Source organism: Panthera pardus, unplaced genomic scaffold (genome assembly GCF_024362965.1).
Source record: "Panthera pardus isolate Hobbes unplaced genomic scaffold, ASM2436296v1 HiC_scaffold_24, whole genome shotgun sequence".
Lineage (NCBI taxonomy): Eukaryota > Metazoa > Chordata > Mammalia > Carnivora > Felidae > Panthera > Panthera pardus.
This window is the reverse complement of record NW_026526810.1, coordinates 33,745,296-33,763,579: the sequence shown is the minus strand read 5'-3', so window position 1 is coordinate 33,763,579 and position 18,284 is coordinate 33,745,296. Positions and strand designations below refer to the sequence as shown.

The window sequence follows — 18,284 nt, the reverse complement described above, 5'->3', positions numbered from 1 at the left end:
CCAGGGTCTAGACTCACGGCTTGGCAGGGCCTTCCAGGGTCACCCTGGTTGTAAGAGTTTGGTGAGGTCTGCTGTTTGTACCTTTCAAGACAATCCACCCTGGCTTCCTCCCTCATCAGGGAGTGCCCATCAGTCAGTTTCAAAGCTGGCAGCTTGGTTATTGGGATGGCCTGAGTACGCCATGACCCAGGGGACCCAGCTGGAGAACACCAGGGTCTCAGTTCACCTTCTGTCAACCTGCGGGTCTCATGAACATTCTCATTTCCGCCCCTTCCTGGGGCTGGCTGAGGTCATCACCTTCTGAAAGAATGCAGGGCCAGCCAACCCGTCTGAAATCTCCCCTCCCTGCGTGTGTGAAAGGAGATATGTCCAACTGTGAACACATATAGCCCACATCCTTATGACTCAGCAGAGGTGGCTGTCCTCAACCCTGTTCCCTGGAATGTCAAATACAGCAGCCTCAGAGGTAGGACAGCATTAGAACCAGGTGCTGCAAAGTCTGGCCCCAGAGGCCCTTTCCCCATGAGTCCTTTTGGACAAGACCCAGACATCCTGATATACCCACATAGAGACGGATACACACATCCAGACACACCTAGACACACAGTCAGATGGACACACACAGAAACAAAGACAGACACACAGAAAACTCAGACACATCCAGTGATCCACATACACATAGACACATCCAAATATACCCACACGGAGACATGCACACACACGGATACCTGGGAACACCCAGAAACACACACATACACTCTTCTAAAGGACTTGGTCAGAGTCAGATCTGTCGCCATGCTTACTTAACCTTGAACCCCTGTTCCGACCCCAACAAGTGGCTCCCAGCTCTTTGGCAGGGCCCTCTGGGTCTCTGACCTAGAAACAGGGACACAATGACTAGAGGAGGGGAAAAGCATAGAATTTTTAATTCATCACACTACTGATTCAGTGCCCAGAAAAGAAGTTTTGCTCTTTCATTTATTTGGTAACTTTCCAAAGTCCACTCATGAAAAGGCACAAGGACAAGAAATCAGAACACCAACCCATACCTTTTTTTTCCCCTTCTCTTATCAGAAGATTATTCGTCCTTTAAGGCCAGACAAAAGTCTGATGCACAGTAGGCCTTCAACACCAGTGTGTGAACTGGGTACATCCATGAGGGATGGGCATGCCAGGAGAGTGTGGCTGCCCGTTGTCTGGTTTGGAGGGCTCTGTTGTGGCTTCTTACAACTCTGAGGTCCTGCAGCTACCCTTGCCATTTTGGATCTACCCAGGAAAGAAAACTCATTCATTAATTCCTTCCATAAATACTTGCTGAGCACCCACAGGTACTGTACAGAAAACAGCAAATGGGGAGACCCAGTGCTGCTCCTGTGGAGTTTATGGCCTACCAGAGGAGACAGACATCAAAACCTAAGTAATGTTTTTTTTTTTCTAATGTTTATTTATTTTGGCAGGGGGCAGAGAGAGAGGAGGAGAGAGAGAATCCCAAGCAGTCTGTGAGTATTCAGTACAGAGCCCCAGGTGGAGCTCAATCCCACCAACCATGAGATCATGATCTGAGCTGAAATCAAGAGTCAAACGCTTAACCAACTGAGCCACCCAGGGCCCCCCTAAGTAATTCTTAAAGTAAGCATTTGTTGTGTGCTGAATTATCTCCCTCTTTTCCCCCTGAAATTCATATGTTGAAGTCCTAACCTCCAATACCTTAGACTGTGCCTGATTTGGAGGTAAATTACCTCTTAAAATAAGGTTATTTGGGGGGGGCGGTCCTAATCCAGTATGACTAATGTTAAGAGATTAGGACACAGACATGCAGAAGGTGGGCCAATGAGAAAGGCCTCAGAAGAAACCAACCTTCCTGACACCTTGATCTTAGACTTCCAGCTGCTAGAATTGTGAGTAAATAAAGTTGAGTTGTCTAAGCCCCCTAGCCTTAATTAAAATTAAGGAGTTTCATAAAGGCACAATGAGAGGTTATAGAAGGGGGACCTAACTTCTTCTGCAAGTGGGGGAAGGTCACAGGAAGTGTCATTTAAGTTGAGACTTAAAGAATTAGGAGTTAACTCCCAAAAGGTAGAGACTAGATGGGGTTTGGGGTGGGAGAGGGGACCCTGTGGACCACAGGCATGTGCCTGGTCCTGAAGCAAGCAGGAAGGAACACCTGAGAGGAACACAGGGTGCTCCTGACCTGTGGCTGGGGCACAGTGAGCAAAGGGCTCGAGGGCTAGAGCAACAGTCAGGGGTCAGGTCATGAGGTGCATCTTTGGCCATGTTCAGGATTTGGGGATTCAAGATAAGAGACAGGAGAAAGAACAAAAAGAGGAGATTAGCTTTTACTTAAATGCTTTTGGGGGCACCTGCCTGGCCCAGTCGGTGGAGCATGTGATCCTTGATCTTAGGGTTGTGAGTTCAAGCCCCACACTGGGTGTAGAGTTTACTTAAAAAAATATGGGGTGCCTGGGTGTCTCAGTTGGTTAAGCAGCTAACTCTTGATCTCAGCTCAGGTCTTGATCTCAGGGTGGTGAGTTCAAGTCCTGTACTGGTCTCTGTGCTAGGTGTGAAGCCTACTTAAAAGAGAGAGAGAGAAAGAGAGAGAGAGAGAGAGAGATTACTAAAAAAAATTAAACTCGAAAGAAAGAAAGAAAGAAAGAAAGAAAGAAAGAAAGAAAGAAAGAAAGAAAGAAAGGTGCTTTTTAGCCAAAGACACAACCACCATCACTTTTTCAAAAGACGTGAACTCAGCACTGGCTGCTCTGCCCCCAGTCATCGAGGGAGCAAGTTGGCTCTGTCAGTTCACGCCTGCCAAAGGAGATCAGCGGAGATGGAAAGGAGGCACAAGTTCAAATTTCCCCGCCATCTCCCTCTCTCCCTTTGTTAGTGCAGGTGCCCTGGGAAGCAGATGTCAGGATGGAATAGAGTCAGAAATGCAGGAGATATGGGTGAACGGTTACCTAGGAAGAATAAAGGGCAAGGGAGCAGGAGTGGGCAAGGGGGTGTTTCAGACACAAGGAGGTCTGACACAGAACACAGGAGAGAGGGAAGGAAGGAGGGCTGGATAGGAAGGGGCTCAGACCACAGTGCAGCTTTGAGAGGGTCTCAGCCAGGGGGCTGGGGAGACCCAGAACAAGGATTAGGGCATCCTACACTGGACAGGAGTGGCCTGGTTCTAGAACCTGCCATTCCTCCCACCCAGCCCCCACCCTGCCATGCTCAATCATTGGCTCAGTCATCAGCCTGGGGAGAGACTAGCCTGGGGAGAATGTGCTGGTGGCTGGGGCAGCTGTTACGAGTGCCCCTTACTGCAGGATCCCCACCCCCAGAAGGAGAGCCTAGTGGCTGACTTGGTGGCTGCAACACTTCTCTCCTTTCCTTTCTCCCCTCGTTCCTCCCATCACTCCTTTCACTGTGCCTTCTCTCCTTAGATCTTTAGTAATCATACCACAGGGCCTGAATGAAAAGACAAAGAAGCAGTAAGTGCCGCTCAATACCTGACTCTGTTTCTGCTTCTGGCCTTCCAGCAGGCCCCCTCCAGAGAGGGGAGAATCAGATGGCCAGCTGACAGCCTCTGGCACCAGTGTGGGGGGAAAGCCCTTCCTGCTCTCTCCTATATTTAATAAATCTTTGCTGAGTGTCTGGGCAGAATCAGACATCACACAGGTGTGTAGGAGAAGGAGAGCTGAGCAAGAGGTGCATCCAGGCCCCAGGAGCCCTGTACCAGGAATCTAGGCCACCAGTGTTGAGTGTCACTATTGGCCATGGTCACTCTCTTTTAGCACTTCTCAAAGTTGCCTGTGGCCCCAGAGTGCAGTTACATTATGTAAATAAAAAATCCCTTATGTTTGCCAAGTTCTTCGAAGTCGACAAATCTCCTTTGCAAAGTTGGTCTCGATAAGGCACTCATGACAAGTAACAATATTATTATCACCATTTCACAGATTAAAAAATTGAGGTCCAGGGGCACCTGGGTGGCTCAGTCGGTTAAGCATCTGACTTCAGCTCAGGTCATGATCTCGTGGTTTGTGAGTTCAAGCCCCACGTTGAGCGTGGAGCCTGCTCCGGATTCTGTGTCTCCCTCTCTCTCTGCCCCTCCCCTGCTCATGCTCTGTCTCTCTCTGTCTCTCAATAATAAATAAACATTAAAAAAATTTTTTTTTTTTTTAATTGAGGTCCAGGGCACCTGGCTGGCTCAGTCAGTAGAACATGCAGCTCTTGATCTTGGGGTCATGAGTTCAAGCCCTACAATGGGTGTAAAGATTACTTAAATAAACAAGCAAACAAATCAAGGTCTGCAAAAGTTGAATCACAAGATCAAGATGCAACTGCTGAAAAGTGGCAGGATTTAGCCCAAACTTTTTGGCTCGGAGTGGTGCGATATAATCAGGACCGATAAGAACCAGAAAAGGGAATTGACAAAAGACACAGGATCACCTTCTCTCAATTCAAAATGAGATGAAGAAACCCAAGGGCCATCCTACCCAAGAACAGGGGAATGGCCCAGATGGCAGTTCAAATCCCACCCAGCTTCTGGGTTTAAACTCAAAGAGACACCCAGAGCAAGGGCTGGCAAGCTCAATCTGCTTGGCCTCAGAAGACATCCTCAGACCAGAGTCCTTAGACAAATTCCATGGGGAGGTTATGACTGGGAAGGCAGAGATGGGACGTGCAGGGAATATTTTCTGCCCTTTCTCTTTAAAATGGGAGTATTGGGGCGCCTGGGTGGCTCAGTCGGTTAAGCATCCGACTTCCGCTCAGGTCATGATCTCGCGGTCCGTGAGTTCGAGCCCCGCGTCAGGTTCTGTGCTGACAGCTCAGAGCATGGAGCCTGTTTCAGATTCTGTGTCTCCCTCTTGCTCTGACCCTCCCCCGTTCATGCTGTCTCTCCCTGTCTCAAAAATAAATAAACGTTAAAAAATAATAATAATAAATAAATAAACTGGGAGTATTAAGGGGTCACCCGGGTGGCTCAGTCGGTTAAGCATCTGACTTTGACTCAGGTCATGATCTCACGGCTTGTGAGTTTGAGTCCCGCAGCAGGCTCTGTGCTGACAGCTCGGAGCCTGGAGCCTGCTTCAGATTGTGTCTCCCTCTCTCTCTGCCCTTAGCCCACTTGCACTCTGTCTCTCTCTCCCTCTGTCTCAAAAATAAATAAACAAGGAATATTAATCCAAGCCAGGTACTCTCATAGGGTGGCAGGATGAGCTCTGATCGAGGCGCCAGTAAAAGGACGGAGGGCAGCCCGCCATCGAGTTTCGAGGGGCAAGGCACACGCAAGGGTAGTCACCACACAGCTTCGTGTCCTGTACACTGTGGCATCTGATGACCCGATGACCATTAGGATCTATTTTTTTCACCTCACTTCCTCTCTTCATTATTTTAAGGTAATACTTTATACTTGCAAGGGTTGATAATATGTAAGTAAGAGAGCCCAATAGTGAAATGAACTCTGAGAGCCCGCGGTGAACTTGGTGTTGGCTAGAACACTGCCAACAGCCTAGTACCCACCCTTGAGCTCCTCCCCATCTCAGCTGCCCGGAGGTAAGCTTCACCTTGAATTTTGAATGATGTCATTGTCTTGCTTTTAAAATACAGTTTTATAATACTTGCATGTATCCCTAAACAACATATGGTATAGTTTTTGAGCTTTATAAAAATAGTATCATACTGTATGTGGTTTTCCGGGATGCTTTTTTCACTCAACACTGTTTCTCCAGGAACAGTAGAGAAGAATGTGGATTGCAGGGTAGGCAAAACTGGGCTGAAATCTAGATCCCAAGTACTCAAGCTGTGTGATTGCATGCAAATTTCTTAACTCTGCTGAGTCTCAGCTTCCTCATCTGTATAAATGGGGTTCTTGTTCCCCTGACAAGGTTATGCAGAGGGTTTAGTGAAAGCCTGTATGTCAAGTGTTCCTCCTGCGGAACAGGTTTTTAAAAATTACTGTGAGCTCTGTTGTTGTTTTTTTTTTTCCTCTTATTTTTCTTCTAGCTCAAGGGTGGAGGTCACTGGTCCAGGGGTGGGAGGGTGGGGGTGGGGAATCCTTACAAAATTACTTCTCCCTAGATAATATAATCAACTGTTTTTTAGATTAAGAACTGGGAACATGAATTTTATTCAGTAAGTGAAGACATTACTAAAGTATGTACTTCAGCTATATATTATGACTTGCTAATGGAAGGAGGGGGAGACAGAACTGGTGGGGGAAAGGGAAAAACAGGAAGAAACTATTAGTGGAAGGTCACCAACTGTGTTTCTGCTTTTTGAAATGTCAATTACCCATTGTTCACGACTCTTCAACTGCTCCTATCCCTCAGCCCATTAAGGTTTGATTAGAATGGGATCCTCTCAACAGACCACCAAAGAAGACATTATTCTTTGGGGTCCAGCTACAGTGAACAGAACAATGTCGGGATGACAACAAGCTGGGAACCAGATGGAAAGAAAGTTGTACAAGCCTCTGCCCGATAAAATTCTTTGTGATTCCTCAATTCAGCTCTTTTCACATGTACCTACATGTCCATACATCATAGGGCTTGACTTTTCTGTCATAGAAATTTTGTGGTTCACCTCTTATGATAGGGCCTTTATTTGCTTCCAAAGTAAGGTTTTCAGCAAATAAATATGTGACTGGAAAAGGCAAGTGCACTCTAAGATCTGGAGTCAGGAAAGCTGGTGAGATTGACATTAAAACACAGTGCGCTAAAATATTTATGTGTGCATTTGTGAAATATTAATGTGGCATCCTGCAAACACACAGGCAAACACTCCGGGGCAGGGCCCCCTCAGATCTCTTTGAAGACTTGCCTTTTAACCGAGCACAGCTTTCGTCACTGGAAAATTCCATCCGCCTCAGATCACACTGTGGTCTCTTTCGGCCTTGAAGTGTCAGCTGGCCAACACATCCTTCTTCAGAGCTAACCCAACATACCTGGTTCCCGTGGGCCAGCTGCTCCCCTCATCTTCACACCTGGAGGGTACCCGCCATCTGCCAGCAGAGAGGCCACAGGGACTGAGACTCTCTATGGGAGTGGCATGGGCGCCTGGCTTTTTCTGGCTGCTGGCCCCTGGAGGCATCCTCAAGGTCCCCCCACTACCACACTTTACTTCCCAGGAGCTCCCACTGAGCCCCTGTTCCCCCCAGCCACAGCCAAGAGCCTCTCACAGGCCCAGGGGCCTTGAACGTGGCTCCCAGCATCAGCCATCCTCCAGAGGCTGTTGCGAGGCACAGAGCTGGTCCTGCCCGAGAACTGGGGACACCCGGGAACTACAGGTCAGCTGCAGGACTTCCTCAACACGCTGGCAGGTCCACTCCCTTTCTCTCTGGAAGCTTTTCTGAAACTGGACTGCCTTTCTGTGCCTGTGGGGCCATTTTGCTCTGGATCCATGCACTAGCTAAAGGCAGTTTGGCCCCCTGGCTTCAAACCTGCTGCTGACATAGGGAAAGGATGACTCTCTGTTCCCTGGGCCTTTTCTTTTCTTTTCTTTTTTCCTTTGCCCCATTCACCTTCCAAAACTTCCCCTTTCTTCCCACCTCTTCTCACATACTTTCTCAGCCTCAGTGCCTCAACCCTGATCTCTGGCTTCTAAGGACCTTCTCTTGGGTTTCTGGTCAGCATCACCATTCATTCGACCTGGAAAGCAGGGCCCAGATTTCCATTTCATTAACGTTCCCTTACCATGCTCACCCCAGGGTCCATGTAACCCACCTCTTTTCCTCTCCTTTCTCCCTGTGGGTTTCTCTGCCCTTCTTCCTCTACATCTTTCAAAAGTCCCCCGCCCCTATCTTGGCCATAGTTGGCAGGTGTATTTATTTCTGGGGACTGCCCTAACAAAGTGGCACAGACTGGTGGCTTAAACAACAGAAATTTATTTTCTCATAGCTTTTGAGGCCCTTAGTCTGAGATCGAGGTATTGGCAGGGTTATTTTCTTCTGAGGCCCCTCTCCTTACCTTGTAGCTGGCTGTCTTCTCCTTGTGTTGTTACATTGTCTTTCTCTGATGTCCCAGTCTCTTCCTCTTGTAAGGACACCAGCACATTGGACCAGGCCCCATCCCAATGACCTCATTTTAACTGAATTACCTCTTTAAGATCCTCTCCCCAAATACAGTCATATTCTGTGGTACTAGAGGTTGGGAGACACAAGCCCGTATCAGCAGTAGTGATAGGAGTAGTGGCAGAGGTGGTGCAGGCATTATATGCTGTATCTGCAATGATCTGGGGGGATGGAAACCCTTAAGGAAGGATATAGAAGGCAGGTGCCCTATAGTCCAGAGGGCATGGTTCAGTGTGACCTTCTGAGGTACTGTCCACTCAGCACCCCAACCTTGGGGGCTCCCCCAGACTCATAGGCACCTGAGCTAAAGAAAACCAGATGGGGATAGCCCTAAAAGAAGCCAAGCACCAGGTAAAACCAGAAGTTTAATAAAAATTTTTAAAAAATTATAATACAGTGGGCTGCTTTAGAAGGTCAAATATGTTGGTCTGCCCAACAGGCTGATTCCATGTGGGTTCTGGGAAGTCACAAGATTGGTCCCTCACACCCTAAGATTCACTTCACTCACTTGTCTTGCTCCCATGGGGGAGGCCTCTGTCTTTCTGGTGTAATTTTTGACCAGGCTAGCTCTGAACTCCCTCATCCTGTGAGAAAAACCTGCCTGAGTCTGACCTTCCCCCATGATGATGACGTTCATTTGCATCATTTTCTCAAGTCCACACCTCAGCCCAGGTTCTGAGGTCGGCAGACAGGCGAAAGCCATTTTCTGGAGAATAGGAGCTTTGGGAATGCTGGAGCCTCCTTCATAGGAGACAGCCACCGCTCCCAGGGGCTCCCGGCTCCCCTGGAAATTCTTCTGAGCCCTGCAGGCCCATCTGTCTTGCAAAGTCTTCAGGGACGCAGAATGCCTAGGTGCTGGTGACAAGCGGAGACCCAGAGTCTGCAAGGAGAGAGCCGGGCCAGCTAGGAGGTACTGCTTCTCCTCCGAGGGTGGAGAGCTTTCCTCTTGGCGATGTCCTCCTCTGTGTCACTCTCACAATTCCTCTGGGAAAAAGAGAAGTCCAGGGCAAGAGCGTCACGAGAGGCCAGGGATGGAGTTGTGCTGGGCAGCCTGGGCCTATGCACCTGGGCCAGGGGCCTGCAAGCCAGGGAAGTGGATGTTGAGGCAAAGGCTGTTACTCTGTCCAGAGTCTGGGGGTGGATTGGGTGGGGGTGGGGAGGGGTCTGGAAATGGGGCCAGACCACTGCCTTGAGGCCTCCATCCCAGGAGGAAGGAAAGCAGGTAGTGCTTCTAGGGGAAACCAGGCACCAAGAGAAGCCAAATCATCATCATAATAATGAAAATAGTATCTGGTGTTCTCTGTAGCTGCCACATAATCAAGCCCACTTGGATACATGCTCTGTGGGTTGAGTGGCCTCCTGAACTCAGCCTGGAGAGAACGGGAAGCAGGGATGAGCCACGGGGACCTCCCCAAGCTCTGATGGCCACTGTTCCACACCCCCTCTGCTCTGACTGGCTTAGGCCGCACCTTTGGCAAGCCTTGCCAGGGACAGGGCCTCTGTGCTCCATCTTTATGAAAGAGGAAAAGAGTAAAGTGCATTCCATGGCTAAACCAGAGTCAAGGCAGCCATCCTGGAGGTCATTACTTTTTCATTCAGTCACATCAGTCTAATCAAATTATTAACATTTATTAAAAGAGGCACCAATCAGAAAGACTTAAGTGTGTCATAAAACATCTGCTGTCAGATGTTCAAATTTAAGGCTCCCTGAAAAAAAGGACCTATTATTTATTGTTGTTGTTGTTGTTGTTGTTATTATTTAAAGGAAATTCCCTTTTGGAAAACTGTAGAATAGATGTCTGGGACCCAAGCCTTCCTTTTCCACCTGTAGAACGAGCTACTGAACTGATGATGCTGAGTGTTTGAATAAAAAGAGGACTGTTCTTAAGTATTTGCACAAGGACAAAAATTAAGAAAGAAATACAAATTCTTTCTAATTATCCTCTAGTCCTCTCTCTCCATGGCCTGAATTTTCAGAGCAACTCATGTGCCATGTTCCTTCCCAGAGCCTTCTCTCCTTCCCCTGGCATAAGCCAGTTGGAAATCCAAGGTCAAGATCAACTTAAGCCAAGTCCATCCTGGACCAAGCCTAGCTAGAACAATAAAAATAACTCAAGCTCTGCTGAATAGCAACTTTTTAGCATGAGTCAGAGCCAAACAATGAAAAAGTAAGCTGGGGGAAAGTCTGCCTGTCATTAGCAGGGATTTTCAGAGGGACAGTCCAGTCCCTTTGAATGGCAGATGAGGAAAGCAGTTAGAGAAGGGACATGTCTTGGCCAAAGCCATACAGTTGTTTTGGGCCTCTGGAGCCATAAATCCTTAAAGCAAGAGCAAGAATCAACAAGAGCTTAGGCTGAAGAAAGAGGATCCCCTCCTGGGGGTGGGGGGAGAGAGTCACCGTGCCAGGTCCTGGGATGCAGCCCGAGTGCGAGCGTGGTATGTCCTGAGGCTGTTCAGCGTTGGCTGCCCACCCATCTCAGGCAGCCGCTCTTCCTGAACAGGAGTTGCCTCTGTCCTGACCTGTGCCATCCCAGACATCTCTGGGGCCTCACCACATTTGACGAGTACTGGGGAACATCTGTCCAGAACACCTCTATTGTCTGAAATACTAACACTGCCTTCTGAGGCACTGGCACTGCACTTTAAAGTCTACGGGGAGATTTTACACTAGAATCACTGCTAATCCATATTAAGCACATATAATGCCAGGCTCTAAGAATATGTCATCATTCAATCCTTGTGACGACTCTGTGAGGTAGGAACTGTTGTTAACCCCATTTTACAAGTGACAGCATTTCAGCACAGAGAGGTTAAGTATTTTCCTCAAGGTCACACAGCTAGTAAGTGGCAGATGTGAATCCTGAAAGTCTGGTTCCAGAAGCCACGCTCTTGACCAATATAAGTTCCTCATTTTAAATGTACACAAAACAGTAGCAAGCTAATCAAATATCATCTAAATATTATTATTATTATTATTATTATTGGCAATCTAAAGCAAAACAGAAATGGAAAAATTGAAAAATGAATATGAAGCTCCCATTCTACAGCAGATCTTTGGATTGCCAGGTATAAATTGTGGATTGACTGTGGTGATTTTATTATTCAGAGTTCTCAAGGCTCCAACAGGCTACAAGTCCTCAGGGGGAGACTAGGGCAGTGAAATGGCAGCAGCAGTACCTTTGAAGGTGAACCAGGAAAGGATTCAAGATCCTGAGGAGCTCATGCTGCCCATCGGAGGCCCCCAACCCAGCACCACCCCAGCGGTCCCCCGGAATATGCAGCCTCTGCCCATCACACACGCGGAGGACAGGATGAGCAGAACTGGTGGGAAACAGTTAGGGCCCACCTCCTCCCTTCCATCCCCAAGCTGCAGGCCACCCCAGAATTCCACCCAACAAGACAACACTGCATTTACCTACCAGGTCCTCATCCGGCCTCAGGTGCACCTTCTTCATCAGGGAGCGGGTGAGGTGGTTACACAAGGAGACGATGCTGAAGGAGAGCTGAGGGAGACAGAAAAGGAACTGCCTGGTGAGAATGTGCACAGGGACCCTGGAGGGAACCAGGAACCCACCGGTGCCCCCTGCCCCCCACCCCTGAACCCTGACACACCTTCCATCGCCTGCGGACATACTGCTTCTTGAAATTCTCCAGGTTGACCACAGACTCCCTGCGGACCAGGGCTTGCTGGTTGTCCACCGGCTGGGAGACAAAGCAGAGCATGGTGGCTGACACAGGGCTTGGGTCGGCAGCCACCCCCTTCTCCACACCCCCGACCACATGCCATCTTTAGCCTGACTTTGGCACCTCCTCATTGGGCAGGGCATGCATAGGGACAACACACTCAGGGCAAGGGTTACAGATGTCTCAGCTGTTCAGGAGACGGCCCTGGTGCCCCTGAGCTATTATTACCGCAGCCGGATACACACTCTGGCTGGGCTGGAGAATGGGCCCCCCAGAGGGGAAGAATGAGAGGCAGGGCCTTCAGTCACAGCTCACTTTAGGGAAGGGTCATTGGACAGCAGTCTAGGATGCCCACTGTGCACTGGGCTGGTTCTGGGCTTAGCAAAACAGATGCTTTGTTGGCAAACAGAAGCTTAATACCCCATTTAAAAGTACATTGAAAGGGGTCGCCTGGGTTGCCCCATCAGTTGAGTGTCCGACTTCGGCTCAGGTCATGATCGCACAGTTCATGAGTTTGAGCCCCACATTGGGCTCGCTGCTGTCAGCACAGAGCCCGCTTCAGACTCTCTGTCCCCACTTCTCTTCTTTACCCCTCCCCCGTTTGTTCTCTCTCTCTCTCTCAAAAATAAATAAACATTTAAAAACAAACAACAACAAAAAAAGTAAATTGAAGGAAATAGGGGCTTCGGTGGAGGTTGAGAGGAGATGGGATATATCATTGCCTTTCACAGCTTGGCAGTCAAAGCTCAGCTTAAATCCTGGCTTCTCCAACAATCCTGACATGGCTTCTCTGAGCCTCGGTTTTCTTATCTGTTTTATGGGGATAACATAATTGACATAAAAAACTGGATATATTTAAGCAAACAATTTGATGACTCCATTCCCTCTTGAATTCCTCTCTTTCTGTAAAACAGGCTTTCCTAGATCCAGAGATGGGTTTCAGAGGTTCTATGAACCTCCTGAAATGCTCTGCAAATTTTAGCATGTAAACTTGTACATGAATGTTCAGAGCAGCATTATTCATAAAAGCCAAAAAATGGAAACAGCTGAAATGTGCATCACCTGATGAGTGGATAGACAAAATGGAATATATCCATACAATGGAATATAATTCAGAAATATTATTCATAAAAAAGAATGAAGTGCAGTTGACCTTGAACAATGCAGGGTCAGGACACTGAATTCCCATGCAGTCAAAAATCCACAATATAACTTTTAACGCCCCCACAACTTAATTACTAATAGCCTCCTGTTGGCTGGAAACCTCACCGATAACATAAACAGCAGACTGACAAATATTTTGTATGTTCTATATTTCACATACTGTATTCTCACAAAAAAAGTAAGCTAGAGAAAAGAAAGTATTATTAAGAAAATTGTAAGGATGATAAAATACATTTACAGTGCTATACTGTATTCATAAAAAATATCCACATGAACGTGGACCCTCATAGTTCAAACCTGGGTCATTCGAGCGTCCACTGTCCTGGCACATGCTACAACGTGGATGAACCTTGAAGACATTATGTTGAATGAAAGGGGTCAGGCACAAGAGGCCACACACTGTAGGATTCTATTTACATAAAATGCCCAGAATAGGCAAATCGATAGAGACAGAAATCAGATTAGTAGTTGCTGGGGCTGGAGAGAGGGGAGGGTGGGAGAGGCCTCTAAGAGGGTATGAGGTTTCTTTTTGGAGTGACAAATTGTCCTGGGGTTAGAGGGTGATGACTATTGCATAACCTTGTGAAGATACTAAAGACTACTGACTTGCATACTTTTATTTTATTTATTTATTTTTTTCTTGGTGTCTGTGACCCAATTTATCTCTGAGGCCCAGCACAGAGGATCAGGGCCCATGAGCCACGGTGTTTCTGTGGCAGCCTTTCGGGCCAGCACCTGCCATGGACGGGCGGGCCCTGAATTTGACACGGCTGCTTGACTTGCATACTTTTAAATGATGAATTTTATGGTATGTGAATTATATCTTAATAAAAATTTCACTTGAATGCATGTGTACAGATATACGTTTCTTCTGAGGAGAGCTGACAGATTTCATCCATTCTCAAAAGAATTCTGTGGTCTCAACAAATGAACTGCCCAGGATGATACATGTGGTCCCATCCAGCTCAATTTTTCTCTCTGCTCCGACAGCCTCCTCACAGCAATGCCTCATTTGCCGCGCCCCCCCCCCCCCCCCCCCATTGAATGCTGAGTGACATAGCTCATGGACTCCTGAGTGCTGGTCTTGTCTCCCATCCACACTGGGAGCTCTCCTCCATTTTTGTTTATTTTCCATCATGGCGCTCGGCACCCGGGAAGCCAGTGCATACAGCTGGCCCACACCGCTCGGGACTTAAAATCTTCTGGCAGAAGCCATTTTCCATGTTCACCCAACCCCCGTGCTCCTGGAAGTCCTCCGTGTGTTTCAAAGCCCAGTCCAAACGTGACCTCCTCCAAGACAACTTCCAAAAAGCAATCTCTCTCTCCCTGCCATGACAGAAACACATGTGGGCTCCCTCAATATTTCTCACTGACTTCGGCCAGCTCTGCAGTGGCGTTGTCTCACTAATGAAAAACAACTTGAAGGCACAGAAAGAATTTTCTTCATGGTTTTGTCAATGTCCTCTGGCCCATCTCCTCCCCACCCAGAGCATACACCAGTGGGTGCTTAACAGTTGTATAGTTAAATTGTTTCCCCGAGTTGCTGAAGAGACACTGGAATGAGATCCTAGGACCTGGGACCTGCTTGCTCCTGCCAGTGAGAGGCCCCGGGCACCTGGATCGGCAGCCATGACACCACGACTCCCCACAACTCCGCCTGGGAGCCAGCAGACTTCCGTTGGGGTCAGGGAACAGGGAGGAAAATGCATACAACCTTGACATGGAGCGGGGGATGAGAAAGCCAGGGGCTGTTCACCCTCCCAAACTAAAACACTCTTTGTACCAAAGAGTGAAAGAGAATGGGAGGAGGGGACAAGGAAGACAGAGAAGAAGACGAGGGTGCTGAGGGGACCACCAGGCCAAGGTCTCGCAGCTCTTTCCTTAACTGCCTCTCACTTCCTCTGACGCAACTGCAAGCCTAGCCCTGGGTCTAGGTCTCACCTGAGGGGAGATGCAAAAGAGGGCAGAGCCTGACTTTTCTGGTATCAAAGCCTTCCAGCAGCTTCCCGGCACTTGATGGAACCCAACAAGCTCATCCAGACCCCCGAGGCCTGTACCATCTGGGTTTTTCTCCAACCAATTTCCTCCCTGTCTCCTTTCTGTTGCTGTGTCTCCCATCGCACAGTCTGCTTGCTGGCCCAGGAGCCCCAAATCTCAGGGTCTTTGCCCTTGTTCCTTCATATATTCACTTGGTCACTTTGTTCAGGTCTTTGCTCAAATGTCACCTCCTCAGGGATGCCTCCCTTGACCATCCTATATAAAATAGCATCCCAACTGCCCCCACACAACTCACTGTGCCTGCGCCCTATTTCTTCATAGCACTTGTCGCTACCTGACATTTGATTCTGTATTTGTTTGTTCTGTTTGTTTTTTTTTTAACTTTTTACTGCTTATTTATTTTCAAGGGAGACAGAGAAAATGAGCAGGGGAGGGACAGAGAGAGAGGGAGACACAGATTCTGAAGCAAGTTCCAGGCTCTGAGCTGTCAGCACAGAGCCCGATGCAGGGTTCGAACTCACGAACCATGAGATCAGGACCTGAGCCGAAGTCAGACGCTTAACTGACTGAGCCACGCAGGTGCCCCTGTTCTGTGTTAATCTCCCTCTCCTGCACCTCCCAGCAACTAGTATCTCCTTTCCAGGGTGATTTCCTGCCTTCCCAACTCACAGAACATTTCTACCTCTAAATTCACCATTGTCTGTGATTCACTTTTGAGCCTAACCCTTGCAGGGGACACTTGCACTTTGCTTGGAGTTTGATGAGGTGGGATCGGTAGACTCTAGAAGAGTACGGACTTCTTTTTATCCACTTACTGATTGACACTCTTGCAGAAGAGAGATGCCTGAACCCCGTGGGCGGAAAGTCAACAGGCTGCTAGAGGAATCCCATTAGTAAGAATCCTACCTTCCAACTAGTCCAGCAGTGGAGCAACGAGGCCCAACTAAAATATGAGGGGGGATCATTCCCAGAGGCCATTAAGGGGAAGTGATGCAATTACCTCTAGGGCTCTATGTGCTACACAAAACAGCATGAACTCTGAGAAGGAGGCCACCCAGGCTATAAATCCATCAGGCTGGCCTTTCCTAATCAATGGGCCTCTTTGGTTGCTAAGAGGCTCAAGCAAATGCTGATACCATCTAATCCTTGAAAGTCAGAGACATAAATTCTGCAGTGAAATCTGTTCCCAGAAGGAAAGTGGCAGCAACACCATTGATTAAATTAGGGGTGTCAGTAGGGTGGGACTGGGTTCTGCCTCCTCCTGGCCCGGCCCTCTCTGCAAACAGACAGTGCCCACCTTCTAAGCCTGTTGTCCTTTGGGCAGAGAGTATGGGCGATTCTGACCAGGCTCCTAGGAGCATGTTTAGTCTCTCAGAAAAATGTTGGGAAGCGAGTCAAGAAGACAGAACACCGACTGAGTCAGGTTTTGTTTACGGAGATGCAAACGGCTTTGAAACAGTACCGAGGGGTGTGCCAGGTCAACACCCACGTCCACAGAGCAGGGAGATGGAACAACAGCCATTCCCCTGGGCATAAAAAAGGAAGCCTGGCTTTACAGAAGAGGCACTCCAGCCTTTCTCTCAATACCAGGCCTCCTCTAGAAACTGCAAACAGATCGCAACTTCTCAAACCTCCAACTGTGCCATTTCTCCAGCCCCGTCCTCCACTGGAAGCCAGGGACACCTGAGTACCCACACCCCTCTGCCGCCTCAGTCTCCCACTCTGCCTCCCCCACCAATCTCCCTTAATGGAGTCTTTCCATAGTTTGCATCTCCAACTTCCCCTTTTGCTGGCTAGAGCCTGGGCCCTGCTGGCCTCACTTCCCAGTTTTCCCAGGAAAGGAACATGTGAGGCTGAAGGGGGCCTGAGTGTCAAGTTCCTTATATATGGGTGGGGAGAGCTGTAGAAAGGCTGTGTCCCTGCCAGTTGTTTTATACCTAGAAGAAGCCAATGGAAACACGTGGAAATGCCCCTTTCCTTGCCCTGCCTGGTCTCACTTTTCTTAGTTAGGTCTCAGCCCTTTTAATCCTCTTTCCAGGATCTTCAGGTTTTTTCTTTTCTTTTCTTTTCTTTTCTTTTCTTTTCTTTTTTCTTTTCTTTTCTTTTCTTTCCTTTCTTTCTTTCTTTTTTTTTTTTTTTTTAACGTTTATTTATTTTTGAGAGACAGAGAGACAGAGCATAAGCAGGGAAGGGTCAGAGAGAGAGAGGGAGACACAGAATCCAAAGCAGGCTCCAGGCTCCAAAGCTGTCAGCACAGAGCCCAGTGTAGGGCTCAAAACCACAAACTATGAAATCATGACCTGAGCCGACTGCTTAACCAACTGAGCCACCCAGGTGCCCCAGGACCTTCAGTTTTCTGAGAAATTTTTTGTCCCCAGGAAAAGCTTCAAAAGCTCTCCCTCCTGGACGGTTACAGGAGACAGGAGACCTGAGAGATGTAACCACCAAATAAACGCCAAGTGTGGACTATGTTTAGATCGTGATTTGAACAAACTACAACAGGACATCCTTGCGAAAAGTGGGGACGTGGGAGTATGGAATGTGTATCCACATGATATTAAGGAATTATTCTTGGTTTCTGTCAGGCGTGATAAGGGCACAGAAGTAATATTAAAAAGAAAGTGCTTAGAAATTCATGCTGAGGAATTTAAGTTAAGTAAGTCCAAAGTTTGCTTTAAAATACTCCGGAAAAAGCCGTGGTGCAGATGAATGGGAGAGGACTGGCCATGACTCGCTCACTGTCAAAGCTGTGTCACAGGCACAGGGAACTCACTGTAACATTCTGGATACTGATGAGAATCTCCCCTAACAAAAAATTCGAAACAAAAACTTGCCCTCTGTTAAGTCTCTATAAATCTCCTCTTTATCTCCACTTAACAGTTCCTGGCTCCTGCTCCCAATCTGTGCTCATGCTCATCTCCACCCCGACCCCCAAATTCTACGTGGCACCTTCTCCACAGGCTATGGCTTGGGAAGGAGGTGTTGGAGGGGGCACCTTCCCTGAGAATGTTTCTGCTCCCTGATGCCCCTCTTACTCTGTCTCAGTCAGAATTCATCTCTCTCCCGTCTTCTGGAATACTAGGTATCTCTATTTTACCACTTCTCATGGCCTTTCCCATCTCCCAGTTGGGGTCCCCAACTGTTCCAGACACTGAGTCTTTTATTCAGGGGCTGTCTTGTCCTTATCTGTCACCTCCCTTCAGAGCCAGAGCACAATCAGTGTTTGTTCAAATGAACTGGCCCCTTCTGCTCCTCAAATGTACCCACTGCTGGGTCTTCCTCTACAGAGCAAAGAATCTTCTCCACAGGCCAAGAGTTTCACAGACAAAGGAGAAAAGGCCATTCAGTCCCACAGACATTTACAGAGGCTGGCAGTGGGGGTGGG

At 48.1% G+C, this 18,284-nt stretch overlaps 1 protein-coding gene and 1 non-coding gene across 6 annotated transcripts in view; both read right to left on the bottom strand.

Moving 5' to 3' along the window:
- Positions 1-7,847: 7,847 nt before the first annotated feature.
- Positions 7,848-18,284, bottom strand: part of DAPK2 (death associated protein kinase 2) — a 120,021-nt gene continuing 109,584 nt past the window's right edge. For 4 of the 5 annotated variants that reach the window (XM_019441838.2, XM_019441837.2, XM_019441835.2 and 1 more), the window contains one exon: positions 11,666-11,755. Coding sequence is in view for 1 of the 5 variants with exons in the window: in XM_019441840.2 (XP_019297385.1) it covers positions 8,957-9,037; positions 11,473-11,556; positions 11,666-11,755 (255 nt within the window). In the remaining 4 variants the exon portion in view is untranslated. Of the gene's footprint in view, positions 9,038-11,472; positions 11,557-11,665; positions 11,756-18,284 lie in introns of those variants that run through there. The other variant, XM_019441840.2, reaches the window with a different exon arrangement.
- On the bottom strand, positions 13,543-13,676 carry LOC128773336 (small nucleolar RNA SNORA5). Its single transcript, XR_008417603.1, has one exon. It is a non-coding gene; the product is annotated as a small nucleolar RNA SNORA5 (small nucleolar RNA).